Below are 12,817 nucleotides of genomic sequence, written 5' to 3' on the forward strand. Positions count from 1 at the left end.
CAGGGCGCCATGGCCGACGCCAAGGGCACCAGGATCAGATACGTCGTGCCTCATGATCGGCCTCATCTTAGCGACGCCATGGCCCTCGCCGACGCAGGCGCCACGGCGTTGAGGTCCACGTAGTACAGCGGCGCGTCGGCAGGCCTCTCGCCCGTCGTCGTCGCCGTCGCCGGCAGGGCATCGACGACGCGCTGGGCCGTGGCGCGGGCGTCGCGCGGCGGCACGACGGAGAGGACGACGGCGGCGCCGGCGACGAGCTCGGCGTCCGAGGCGACGAGCTGGATGCCGGCTGCGCGGGCGCGGGCCGTCGTGTCTTCGCTGCGGCCGGCAATGTTGGTCGTGACCGTGAAGCCCTTGGCGAGGAGCAGCTTGGCAATGCCGACGCCCATGTCGCCGATGGAGAGGATCGCTACGGCCGAGGGGGCCATGGCTGTCTTGATTCTGTATGTTTTGTATTCTTGCTATTGCTGAGCGCTTAGTGGGTTGAAGACGGCATTCATCGCTGCTGCGACGCCCCCTCGCTGTCCCAATCGAAGGAAGCGGGGTGACGCCATCCATAGCCAGTGACATCATGCCGAGGCCGGCCATCTTGCTGTAACGTGCCGATCGTCAAGGCCGATAAGGTGGCTGCGGTGCGAGGAATATGCACGATAATGGTTCTCTCGTCAACTTGATCTTGGCATGTAAGAGCTGCCATGGTACTTCATCCACACCGAAGCGGAGCCTACTCTACACGAATACATGCGCTCTATAATAGAACGAGTCTCAGCTCTCAGACCTTACCGTGAATGCAAGACAGATCTGAGCAGGCTACAAGAGCCAAATAGATAGAGCGGAGAAGAGGAAGGCGAGGAAGAAGAGCAAGGCGCATTCTTATGCATGACCTCGCCGTGAAATCTTCGTGAAAGCCGAGGCCGTAACACCTCCCCTTGTGCCGCTGCTCCTTCATCGAGCAGCTGGTCTCGCCGCTGTCATGCGCTCCAACGCCCAACGCAAGCCTCCTCTCACCAGCGTCCGCCTTCCCGCTCGGCTTCGAGCCTGCGCATCCTGTCCTCGTCGTCACCGCCCACCGTCTCGCTTCGTCGCCCTTTCCGCCGACTCCGCTTGCCCTCGTCGCCATCGTCACCGCCGCCCCGCCCGCGCTTCGACCCCGCGAGCGACGCGAGCCCGGCCATGCGCTGCGTCTCCCGGAGAAGCCTCTCTCTGTCGCGCGCCTCGCGCTCCAACGCGTGCGGGTCCTTCGTCTTGCTGGCGCCGCTCGTCGACTCGGGACCCGACCTGGGACCGGTCGGCGGGTTGAACCCCTTGTCGGTCGAGTTGGACGGCCCAGCAGATTGCTTCCGGCTGCTACGGTGTCGGTCTTTATCGCGCCTCCGTCGATCGCGGTCCTTGTCTCTGCTGTCGCGGTCCTTCTCGCGATCCCGGTTGCGATCGCTCCGCTCCCGGGCGTCATGCTCGCGATCCCGTTCCCTGTCGCGGTCACGGTCGCGGTCACGGTCTTGGGTGCCGCGATCCTTATCCCGATCGCGTTCACGATCACGGTCACGGTGTGAGCGTCGACTAGACTTGTGGCGGTGATCGTGCTCCTCGTCGTCGCGATGCCTCTCTTTCTCACGCTCGCGGTCGCGGTCCTTGTCCCGGCGCCGGTCGTCGCGGTCCCGGCGGCTGCGGTGGGCAGATCGCTTCGATTCAGCAGGCGAAGCCGACCTCGTCCTCTCGCCGCCGTTGCCGTCATCATCCTTGTAGCGCGATCTGGTATCCTCCTCAAGATCGTCCTCCTGCTTTCGGCCCTTATGCCGGTGGCGGCGGTGGTCATCCGTACGCTCATCGCCCGATCGTGACGTGGAACGGTGGCGTCGGCGCCGGTGTCGCTGATCACTCCTGCGGTTGTGGTCACGGTCGCGGCTACGACTGCGACTGCGACTACGGCTCTTGCTGGCAGTCCGAGAGACGGCAGGTTCGGGAGCCGCCGCAGCGCCATTCTCGTGGTCGGGCTTGCTGTCGTGGTCCTCTCGTTCGCGACCTCGGCTGCCATCGCGACGACTGGCCGCGTCTTGGGTCTGCTGGTCCTTGACCTGGGCGGTTGATGCGCTGCGTGACCTGTGTCGGTCCTCACGCGGGCTCGGCAGCCCAGTACCGTTCACAGAGGTGCTACGGTCGCGTCCATCCTCGACCTGGTAGCCGAGGGCGCGCAGGTTGTGCATGCTCGTGTTAGGCAGTCCGCGGCGCATGGCCTTGGGACCGGTGGGCGCATTCAGCGGCACGTCTGGCACGGGCGGCGTGTACACGCCCATCATCTGGTCAGGGCGGCCGTGTGGCATGTTACCGTAGCCGGCAGGCCCGTAGCCCCCGGCCGACGCATCACCACTGTAGGCGGCAGATGTTCCGTTGCCTACGACGTTCTGGCCAGAGGTCTCCTGCGACGCTACGGCGGTTCCTTCGCCCTTGCTATTGGGGTTGCCAGCCTCGTCATGCTCGGTCGCATCCTGGCCGGCCTTGGCCTCGCCTGCTGCGCTCTGTTCCTGTGAGTCTTCAGCTCTGATCTCGCGTCCAAACTCGTCAACATTGGCTGCCTGCGTCTGGTTGCCTTGGCTGTTGCCGGCACCCGAGCCTTGTGCTGCTCCGGCTTGTCCGTATTGCTGCTGCTGCAGCTGTTGTTGCTGCATGCTGTCGTAGGCAGAGGCCTGGCCATACTGTTGATAACCGCCGCGGCCCTGGCCACCGTAGAACCCGCGGCCTCGTCCGCGTCCTCGGAACCCAAAGTTGTTGTTGGCGTTGCGACGGTAGTCATTGTGACCATAAGCACCTTGATTGTAGCCTGGCTGGAATCCAGAGTTATATGCTCCAAAGTCACCCGATCCCATGCCAGCAGCACTTGCAGAATTGTAATTATCTTGGCCGAAATTCCATGACTGCTGTCCGTTCCAGTTATTGGAACCCGAACCGTAACCACCTCCGAAGCCTCCCATACCCATGCCTTGAGGGTTGAAGCCGCCGTTCATGTACATGCTCTGCATCGCCATGGGGTCCATGCCCATGCCCATTCCTGGTGAGGGTCAGTACAAAAAAGAACGGATTGAGCGCGGGAGGGAGAGGGAGGGGGAGCAAAGGTGACCTACCCATCATGGGAAATGAGCCAAACGCGTTGGGCGCCATTCCGTTCTGCATGGCCATCATCATTTGCATCTGATTATAATCGCCGCCATTGCCAAAACTCATGCTGAACCCTCCGTTCATCATATTCTGGTTGCTGGTCGTATCGTCCGCCTCGGCCTGGTCGCCGTTCTTCTCGGCATCTGCGTCGGCATCGCCTTCAGTAGTAGTCTGAACCGCAGTCTCACCAATAGCGTTCTCGTTATTCTGTGTTACGACCTCTTGTGAGGCAGCGGCAGCGTCGGTGTCGGAATGCAGATGGCCGCCGGCCGGCTGTTCGATAGAAACACTGTCCTACGAGGCATTAGCATCACTTCATGAATTGTGCGTCATATCCTGGGTGAAGTACCTGAGTTAAAGACTCGGCAGCATTTGATGCCGTCGGCGCCGTCTCCATTTCCGTCGACTGCGTCCCGTCACCAGACTGTGCAGCGGCGCCCTGGCTCGACAGCGCGGCGGCGGCTGGCGCGGCAGCATTGTTCGAGTCGGGTGCCACGTCAACAGCAGGCGACTGCGAGGCGGTAGCAGGCAGCGACACGACGGGTTTCGCATCGACTGGGGTCACGGGGGCCGAGTCCCGGGCATCTCTTTTGGCCTTTTCCTCGCGCTTCTTCTCCTGGGTGCGCAAGAAGACGCGGATCGTCGTGCGGTGGGACTTGTGCGGCGTGCAGTCCTCGGCGGAGACGGGCGAGTGCTCGCATACCGGGCAGGCCGATGGCAGTGTTGTCTGGCCTGCGGAAAGGATGGTAGTCAGTAATGGAGGGGAGGGACAGCAGATGGGAAAGCAGGAGCCGGGGACCAAGCAGGACGGAGGACTCACAGTTCTCGCATATGGCTTGCTCACAGCAGGGCAGACGATAGGCGTTGACGGCCAGCTTGCTACAGATGGCGCATCGCAGCTTCGTGGGGATATCTTCGGGTGCGAGGGAGCTGGTGGCGGGGAGAAGCCGACAGGTCAGCGCGAAAGACAGGCGATGACGAGGACCAGAGAAGGAAGACACATACCTGATGAGCTCTGCCTGCGCAGGCGTGATAGTGGTAGCCATGCTGCCGACACAGAAGGGGGGGGGGGTGGTTACCCGGTGGTCGGTCGCATGGGTGGGGGGTTGTTTGAGCTGGGGATGGGAAATATTCAAGTGCTATTAAGAAGAATGGTGGTAAAGGGAAGACGAAGAAGATGTTGCCTGATGGAGAGACGAGGCAAACAAGATTCAGCCAAGGATGCCTAAGTCCATGTTATGGTGCAGGCACCCGCCGTTCGATGTGGATTGGGATGTTGTTGGGGCGGAGAGAGAACGAGGAGGATGAGGCTGTTGGTGGGAAGGGTTTTGGGCAGTCGCAAGCGCAACCAAGGTGACGTGAAGGAGTAGCAACTGCCAACGCTCGGATCTTTGAGGCGCGCGGAAAAGTATGAATTAAAGCGGGACGCGTTTCGGTTGGCCAATGAAACGGGGTTCACCTCGGTGGGTTTCGGTGAGCTCGGTGAATACAGCATCCCCAAAAGCATCCGGCGACCCGACACAGTCACGCGGGGATTCGGGTCTTTCCTATGAGCGGCCTTAAGATGCCAGGCAGCTTCTGCCAGACAGCCTTCCGCCAGACAGCAGGCCGCCAGACAGGGTCTCCATCAGAGTTCGAGTGGCAATAGGATTATTCATATCTACAAGCCTGCTATTCCGACCTCCGCTGGGCCATAGTAACAAGACGAGGGAGGTGCTCAAGGTGGAATTCCAACGGTCAAGAACCAGATATCAGGCACAGGCAGATGTGCTGGGCGAATGCAAAAGTACGCAAACACAAAGGCAAACGCAAGCGCAAGCGCAACAAAAGAAAAACAAATAGAGAAACTCCCGAATAATGACATCCAGGTTGCTACCAGCAAGCCCTATCCCGCCCAAGCACTGTAGCTCAAAATGGAAACTCCTCCCACGTCTCTCTCCCCTCTCTCTTTCTCCCTGCCTCTCATTCCATCGTTCGGCAAAGCACGCAAAGTCCCCTCAGCAGGCGCAACTGTCCTTGGCCGCCGCGTCGCGCTGGTTGAGGTTGACCCTCTGCTCGTCGCCGCCTCGGCTGACGGCGTTGGCGGCGCCGGGCCCCCTCGTGCTCTTGAGCGACGTCTCGGGAATGGCATTGGCAATGGCCGTGAAGACGTCGGCAACATTGTGGCCCGTCTTGGCGCTCGTCTCGAAGAACAGCAGGCTCTCCTCGTCGGCGTACGTCTTGGCCTCGTCGGTCGAGACCTTGCGCGCGTCGCCGCTGGCGTCGTCGCCATCGGCCTCGCCGTCGGCGCCGTCGTCGCCGTCATCGCCGAGGCCGCCGGCCGATCCGGCGCCGCCGTCGTTGGTCAGATCGAGCTTGTTGCCGACGAGGGCGATGACGATGCCCGGCGAGGCCTGGCGCTGCAGCTCGGCGACCCAGTGTTTCGCCTTGACGAGCGACGTCGGCTTGGTCAAGTCGTAGACGACGAGGGCGGCCTGGGCGTTGCGGTAGTACATGGGCGCCAGCGAGGCGAAGCGTTCCTGGCCCGCCGTGTCCCAAATCTCAAACTTGATCGTCCGGGTCGGCAGGTTGCACTTTTGTGTGAGGAAGGCGGCTGATGCGAGGTCATGGTCAGTAGCGGCACTGCAGGGTGAGGGACATGGGGCGCGGGGCTGTCTCTCGTACCGCCGATCGTGGGCTCCTTGTTCTCTTGAAAGTCGTTGTTGACGAAGCGGAGGACGAGCGAGGACTGGCGAGGGAATGGCACGTTAGCTGATGCTGATGCCAGGTTTTTGTTTTCTCATTCGATCGATGGGTCGCTCGTTCCGTAAACAGTGCTCAGGGTGCTCACCTTGCCAACGGCGGCCTCTCCGAGCAGCACCAGCTTGACGCTGCTGCTCGGCTTGGCGGCAGAGTTTCCGGATCCCTCCATCATTATTGTGGGCGAGGGCAGATAAGAAAGAGAGCCGATGGGGATGGGACGGTTGGTGGTAGGGCCCGAGAAGAGTCACTGGTCGAGCTGGTAGCGATGCAAAAAGGGACCAGCGGAGAGAATGTCCAATATCGTTGCCTGATGGGAGGAGGGGGATTGTTGATGTGTGGTGCGGAGTGATGGTGGACGTTGGATGTGGATGGTCAGTGTTGCTTGGTGCGAGAGAGGTCGGGTGCCGGTGAAACAGCGGGATGTGAGGCGCAACAATGACGAAGCATGCATCAGTCCTGGTGGCATCGGGCGTCTGCCTGGGTATGTACCTAGCAAGCCTAGGTAGGTAGGTAAAGTACAGCCATGCGACAAAAAAAAACGACGGATTTCCGTTTCCACACAGAAACACATAGTTTTCTAACCTCTATTACTTATTCTATAGATCACTATAAAAAATGATTTTGATAATACTTATAGAACTTTATTGAATCTATAGCATCTACCAATTAGACTACTAACAGCTATTTTATTTATTTTATAATAGCATTTTAAAAGTTAAATCAGTATTTCTTATAACAAAAATTCGTCGTTCTTTTTGTCTCCCCACTGTACCTACCTACCTTAGGTAGGTCCGCAGGTATTCGTAGGCACCTACGACAGCACGGTATAGCGCTCAAGTTCCCTCCAGTAGTGGCTCGAGGTGCGCTACTGTGACAGGTCCGGGTCACATGGCCTGTGCTGTAGGTGAGCCTGTTCGCTGTGGTGCAACCTCACGCTGCAGGCGGAGCTGGGGGGGCCCTCCCTGGACTGTCGCCATCTCGGAGAATGGAATAAACGAGTGTGGGACGCTCGGCCCGTGGGTTTCGCCGGATCAACAGCGTCTCCACTTGCGAGTGACAGGGCCCGCCAAAAAAATCCAGGCGTTCCCAATCCATCGACAATTCTAGGTCGAGCTCAGAAAGAAAAAAAAGTCGACTGAAAGTGCAGCCTCAGCAGGTATTGCTCGTCAACTCTGCAGACCCAACTCCTCACCAAAGCATCTCTTCACTGCCCACAGATTCCATCAGCCACTGCTCGGCGAACCACACACCACCATGGCCTCCAACGCCTTCCTGGGCAAGGATGCCAAGCCCGCAAAGAAGATCAACCTTCTCGACGACAGCGGCTCCGACGATGAGGAGGGAGGGGCATCTCTGGCGGCGCCTCAGCTGAGGGTCAACGAGGAGTACGCCCGCAAGTTTGAGCACAACAAGAAGCGAGAGGAGAGGCAAAGACGTCAGTTCCAGTTCCATTCTTCTTCACCATGTACCCCCAAGTCCTTCCACTGACAGAGCCTGTAGTCGAGGCGAAGTACAAGTCCCAAAAAGGCGCCCAGGAGGACGACTCCGACTCCGACTCCGAGTCCTCCTCCGACTCCGAGACTGAGGACGAGGACGGCTTCCTGGCCACCGAGGACCTCGATGCCCAAATCTCTGCCACCCTGAGCGCCATCAAGAACAAGGACCCCCGCGTCCGCGACAAGGACTTTTCCTTCTTCAAGGCCGACGCTGAGGCTGCCGCCGCGCCGACGAACCCACCCCAGAAGAAGGAGAAGCCCCTGCGCCTGAAGGACTACCACCGTGAAAAGATTCTCGCCGGCGATGTCGGTGCCTCCGATGACGAGGACGAGAACAAGGACGGCCAGCCGCGGCCCCAGACGTACGCCGAGGAGCAGCAGAACCTCCAAAAGTCCATCGTCTCCGAGATCAACCGCGCGGCGGCCGGCGGCGACGCCTCGGACGTCTCAAGCGACGACGACGACGACTTTGTCAAGCGCAAGGCCTCGGCCGCCAAGCCCGGCCAGGACGGCGTGCACCCCTCGCGCGCCAAGACGGTCAGCAAGGTGTCCGACACGGACGTTGCCAACGCCGACCGCGACCCGGACACGTTCCTCTCCAACTTCATGTCGGCCCGCGCCTGGGTCGCGCCCGGCGCCGACGGCCGCAACTGGCAGGCCTTTGAGTCGGACGACGACGACGAGGCCGCCGCCGCCGCCGAGGAGCGCGCCGACGAGTTCGAGCAGGCCTACAACATGCGCTTCGAGGACCCGCAGAAGAGCAACGAGTTCCTGACCACGTACGCCCGTGACATCACGGCCGCGCGCTCCGTCCGCCGCGACGAGGCCACGGGCCGCAAGCGCCAGCGCCAGCTCGAGAAGGAGGCCAAGGAGGCCGCCAAGGCCGAGCGCAAGGACGAGCGCGCCCGCCTGCGCCGCCTCAAGGTCGAGGAGGCCGAGGAGAAGCTGCGCAAGATCAAAAAGGCCGCCGGCCTGCGCGGCGTCGCCCTGCAGAGCGACGACTGGGTCCACTTCCTGTCGCAGGACTGGGAGGACGACAAGTGGGAGCAGGAGATGGCGAAGCGCTTCGGCGACGACTACTACGCCGAGGTCGAGGTCGCGTCCGACTCGACCGACGAGGATGGTGACGGTGACGCGACACAGAAGAAGAAGAAGAAGAAGGTCAAGAAGCCAAAGTGGGACGACGACATTGACATCAACGACATCATCCCCGACTTTGCGGACAAGGAAGCGGCCAAGTTTTCCCTGTCCGACGACGAAGAAGAAAGGGAAGACGAAGAAGCCTCAGACCCCGACGCGCCCCCCTCGAAGAAGCGCAAAACAGCAACCGACCACAAAAAGGCCCGCCTCGCCGCCCGCAAGGCCGCCAAGGCCGAGCGCGCCCAGATCGAGGCCCTCGTCGACGCGCGCATGGACGTCGACGGCGCCGACGTGACGCCCGCCGACGACCCGGAGCTGACGTTCCGCTACCGCGAGACGTCGCCGCAGTCCTTTGGCATGACGGCGCGCGACATCCTGCTGGCGCCCTCGGACGCTGCGCTCAACAACTTTGCCGGCCTCAAGAAGCTCGCGACGTTCCGCGACGCCGAGAAGAAGATGAAGGACCGCAAGAGGCTCGGCAAGAAGGCGCGCCTCCGCGAGTGGCGGCGCGACACTTTTGGTCGCCAGTTTGAGCGGACGGGGCCGACTTTTGGGTTCGACGGGCTCGTCAAGGAGGAGCAGGCGAAGCAGAAGAAGAAGGAGGAGGAGAGAAAGGCCGCGGGCGGAGGCGATGATGCCGATGGTGAGGTGCAGAAGAAGAAGAGGAAAAGGTCGAGGGGAAAGAAGGCACAGAGCGAAGGCGGCGCCCCTCTGGCAGAAGAAGCCGGGGAGGATGCCGAGTAGGATGGATGGGCCTGCCATCATGTATTCACCTCATCTCATGGGCAGTACGCGGATTAAGACATGGGACGGTTTCTCTGCCAAGAATTTATGATACCAGACATACACTTTATTGTTCAATATTCTCGATTGTGCGCCAATGTGGTATCTAGACTCTCCATGACCTAACGCCCCGGCTGCTCGACCGTGCTCTCAAAGGAGCTCGCAGCCTCAAAAATTCCCATCATGTGTACAGTGTATTGTGTCCACGTCCTACCAACACTGACCGGCCACGCCACAAATGCTGAAAATTGCAAGTCACACAATACTTCATTGCCCTCCCGGGTGTCGTGCTCCCATTCCGCCGGGTGTGCCCATCGCTCCGCCAAAAATGCCAGTAAAGTTATCGAGGTTGAGACCCATGTCCTGTCCAAGCTCAGGCGGCTCCATGTTGAAGGGCATAAACCACGCACTAGATGCCTCCTGCCCGCCCATACTGCCAAACGTTGCAAAAGACTGTTGCTGAGCAGCTTGTTGATGTTGCGCGTGCCGTTGCATGCCGCCGAAGCTGCTGTTCATACGGCCCTGCTGAGTGCTCGGTCGCTGAATCCTCTGACCAACGCTGGGCGTCCTGGCAGTGCCAGCGGACATGTTGTCCCAGTCACTCACGTTGTCCATCATGCCTTGCGGTGCAAATTCTCCCTGATCCATACCCGCGTACGCGCCAAAGACAAGCTGCCGGTCCAAGGGCTGCAGCATCCCATTGACCTGCTGGTTCAGAGACATGCTCATGAGATCTGTTGAGTAGAAGGTCGTATCCCCCGGGCCCAAGCTATGTTGATGCCCATATTGAGACATGGCGACGGGGCTGATTGGCGACAGACCGTGATACGTGTTGCTCTGAGAACTGGGCACCGCAAGAGGGTTGAAATCCCCAGGTCCGCTTGTCTGGGGACCTAGTTGACCAGACATGGTTCTGCCATGCGCTGAGTGAACCGAGCCTGAGGAGCGCGGGACGGCAGGCCCGGAGACATCTGTCAGGATAGGGTCGAGCTGGTGCTGCTGCTGTTCGGCCTTCGACGTCGAAACGCTGGACCCGCTCTGCTTCCTCCCCGCCGCCGCTTTGCGTTTGTTTGCTGGCGGTTTTGAGCTGTCCTTGTTGCTTTCCGTGCTATGTGGCGAGGGCAGCGTGGTGAAAAACTCTTCGACCGTGTGGTGCTCGGGCTTCTGTTCAAGAACAGCATCCTCGCCCTTCTCCTTCTTCTTGACCGAAGCAGGATCCTCAAAGTCGGTCTGTGACACCCCGTGGGGATACCGATCGAACCAGTCGCCATATTGGAAGATGGGAGACGTTGCCCCTTCCTTGGACGGTCCGCCGTGCCTTGCCGCATCTGCGCAGCTCCGGTATTGGCCACGCAGGTTTTCCGCCATCCAATGGAACATACCCCAATAGCGCTTCATCTTGGTCAGAAACTTGACGTTGGTTGTCAGGTGCTTCTTGGAGGTTGCCTCCACCGACGGCGTCCCCGAAAAGATACCAATGATGTGGATTGTGGCAGCTGAGAAGGCACAGTAGCCGACGAAAGGGGCCGCAACGACGTATGGTTCTGCATCCTTCAAAATCTCCGAGATGCGGTTGGCGGCGCTGAACGTCTTGGCTCCCGCTGCCGAAACGAAAGCCTTCGGCGTGTCCTGTGTCACAGAGCCACCCGGAAAGGCAACGGCAACCCTGTTGAGGAAGAGAATGTTCTGCTGAATTGAAATGTGCAAGAACAGGAATTGGTTGGCCATGTTCTCGGTTTCGTGCAACTGGATGTTGTCTTGGGTGTATCTGAGCAGGTCTGGGAGGGTTTCCAGAAGATCCTCGGCATCCTTGGTGAGCTTGGTGAACTCGGACTCCGTGCTCCACATTGGGTGCTCGTCCTTGTCTTTCCCTTCCTGGTTCAAATAGCCAATGATCTTGCCCCATAGCGAGATCGACCTTACCATGTAGGCCGCAACCCCAATGTTGTCCTTGGCATCGGGCATGTAACTGTCCTCGGGCGTCGGGGTTCGAGAGGGATTCCCGGCCAATGTCTCGGTGACCCCCGGCATGTCCAGCTGGAAATACTTTTCCTTGATGGGCAAGGGAATCTTGACCGTCTCTTCTTTGATGAACATGGGTCTGTCGGTTCCCGAAGAGTTGAATCTGTCCATGAGGAAGCATGCCCACATTGTCCGTCGTCGAATCTCGCGATCGATGAAACTGAGTTGCGAGGCTCCCTTTTGGCCGAGCGGATCATATTCGAGATCCCTGTGTAGCTGCAGAGCAAAAGCCATGCGTATCGCCTGGCCACCCAACGACCAGCTCCTGCCCCCGTGGCAGGTGCCAAACTCGTGGAGGCCGAGAATCAACAGACATGTGAGTATGGTGATGTTGGGCCACTCGTATCTGGTGGTGCAAATCTCCCGCGCGTGAGACGCCCATTCCTCACCGCGCAGGAAATTGGGGGACGAGTTCAATTTGGGGTGCGTCGAAAAGCGGGCTGCAATGGCGCAAACAGAGAGAATGAGCACTGGCGGCAAGGTGCCGGCTCTTCAGGAACGTTAGCAATGCTCACAGGGATAGCGGCTTCGTGTGACATACTTGAGTTTTCTCATGTAGCTCGGTTTGTGCAGCAGGTGATAGGCCTGGCCATAGATATTCTCGAAAAACACCTCGGCCAGGTGCTCCTGAATCTCCTTTGATGGCAGTGCATCGAGGCCTGCTAGGAAAAGCTTGTTTTCTTCAGCCTCTTGGATCTGGAGGGACGTGGGCTTGTCCACGCCATCAAGCTTGCTCTTGACAGGACCATTCGCCCAGTTTTCCAGGTCAGGCCCAAAGGCTTCTTCGGCTGGGCGCTTCTTGGAGCCCGTCTTGCTGGACACGGATCCTGTTCCTGGTATTGAAGGCTTGAGAACGGCCCTCGTAATGTTCGGGGAGGAGCCGGGCTGCTCCTTGCCTGGTACGATTTTGATGATACGCTCTTCCATTCGCTTGAGCCGCTTGTCGAGCATGGCCATGTAGTCGGTCCGTGGGGCTGCCTTTCTTGTCGTGACCTTGTAGACGCAGGGTATCCGGGACCGCAGGCAGTGCTTACAAGCGGGCTTTTCACCGGAGCACCGAATCTTCTTTCGTCGACAGGCGATGCAGGCCAGTGGCAGTCGCTTACGTTCTTTCCCAGCCTTTGTCTTGAGTTCGCTCCACGCAGGCGCCATGTCCATCTTTTCATCTTTGGTTTTGCCCCCTAGGTCAGTGCCATCGGCCAGCCCATGGGACGACAGGCCGAACTCATCCGCGCCGCCATCTTCAAACGAATGGGCATCACCGTGGCCACTATTCGGACTGTCGTCCCCAGAGCCCACGAGACTCGGCTTTCGCTGAGCCGCACCAAGTCCGTCGTGCTTGCTGTTGGGACTCAACCCGGGCGCTGCCGGTGGTTGCGCGGGCAGGAAGGCTGCAGGGTGGGGTTGCGACGTCGAGAAGACATCGGTGTGCTCGGTGTCACCATGGTAGACCATGGACCCATGGTTACCAAGAGACGGGT

The 12,817-nt window shown here is 59.8% G+C and overlaps 5 protein-coding genes across 5 annotated transcripts in view; 1 reads left to right on the plus strand and 4 right to left on the minus strand.

Annotated features, from left to right (window-relative positions):
* The window catches only part of VDAG_05805 (uncharacterized protein), a gene marked incomplete at both ends in the record, with an annotated part of 1,195 nt that extends 767 nt beyond the window's left edge, over positions 1-428 (minus strand). Inside the window, one exon of the mRNA XM_009655202.1 lies at positions 76-428. Within this exon, the coding sequence (XP_009653497.1) occupies positions 76-428 (353 nt within the window). The remainder of the gene's footprint in view (positions 1-75) is intronic.
* A 576-nt stretch (positions 429-1,004) lies between these two features.
* VDAG_05806 (uncharacterized protein) lies at positions 1,005-4,199 on the minus strand (the record flags this gene model as incomplete). Its single annotated transcript, XM_009655203.1, has 5 exons — positions 1,005-3,046; positions 3,120-3,447; positions 3,503-3,885; positions 3,974-4,083; positions 4,159-4,199. The coding sequence occupies 5 exons, from the start codon at positions 4,197-4,199 to the stop codon at positions 1,005-1,007; spliced, it is 2,904 nt and encodes a 967-aa protein (XP_009653498.1).
* A 951-nt stretch (positions 4,200-5,150) lies between these two features.
* VDAG_05807 (vacuolar protein sorting-associated protein) lies at positions 5,151-6,067 on the minus strand (the record flags this gene model as incomplete). The annotated part of the gene is made up of 3 exons (XM_009655204.1): positions 5,151-5,746; positions 5,818-5,881; positions 5,984-6,067. 3 exons carry the CDS (start codon positions 6,065-6,067, stop codon positions 5,151-5,153), a joined length of 744 nt encoding a protein of 247 aa, XP_009653499.1.
* Positions 6,068-7,149: 1,082 nt separating this feature from the next.
* On the plus strand, positions 7,150-9,275 carry VDAG_05808 (ribosome biogenesis protein Kri1; the record flags this gene model as incomplete). Its single annotated transcript, XM_009655205.1, has 2 exons — positions 7,150-7,330; positions 7,387-9,275. 2 exons carry the CDS (start codon positions 7,150-7,152, stop codon positions 9,273-9,275), a joined length of 2,070 nt encoding a protein of 689 aa, XP_009653500.1.
* A 306-nt stretch (positions 9,276-9,581) lies between these two features.
* VDAG_05809 (zinc finger transcription factor 1) lies at positions 9,582-12,791 on the minus strand (the record flags this gene model as incomplete). The annotated part of the gene is made up of 2 exons (XM_009655206.1): positions 9,582-11,826; positions 11,878-12,791. The coding sequence occupies 2 exons, from the start codon at positions 12,789-12,791 to the stop codon at positions 9,582-9,584; spliced, it is 3,159 nt and encodes a 1,052-aa protein (XP_009653501.1).
* Between the last annotated feature and the right edge of the window lie 26 nt (positions 12,792-12,817).

Source organism: Verticillium dahliae, genomic scaffold, assembly GCF_000150675.1.
Source record: "Verticillium dahliae VdLs.17 supercont1.11 genomic scaffold, whole genome shotgun sequence".
NCBI lineage: Eukaryota > Fungi > Ascomycota > Sordariomycetes > Glomerellales > Plectosphaerellaceae > Verticillium > Verticillium dahliae.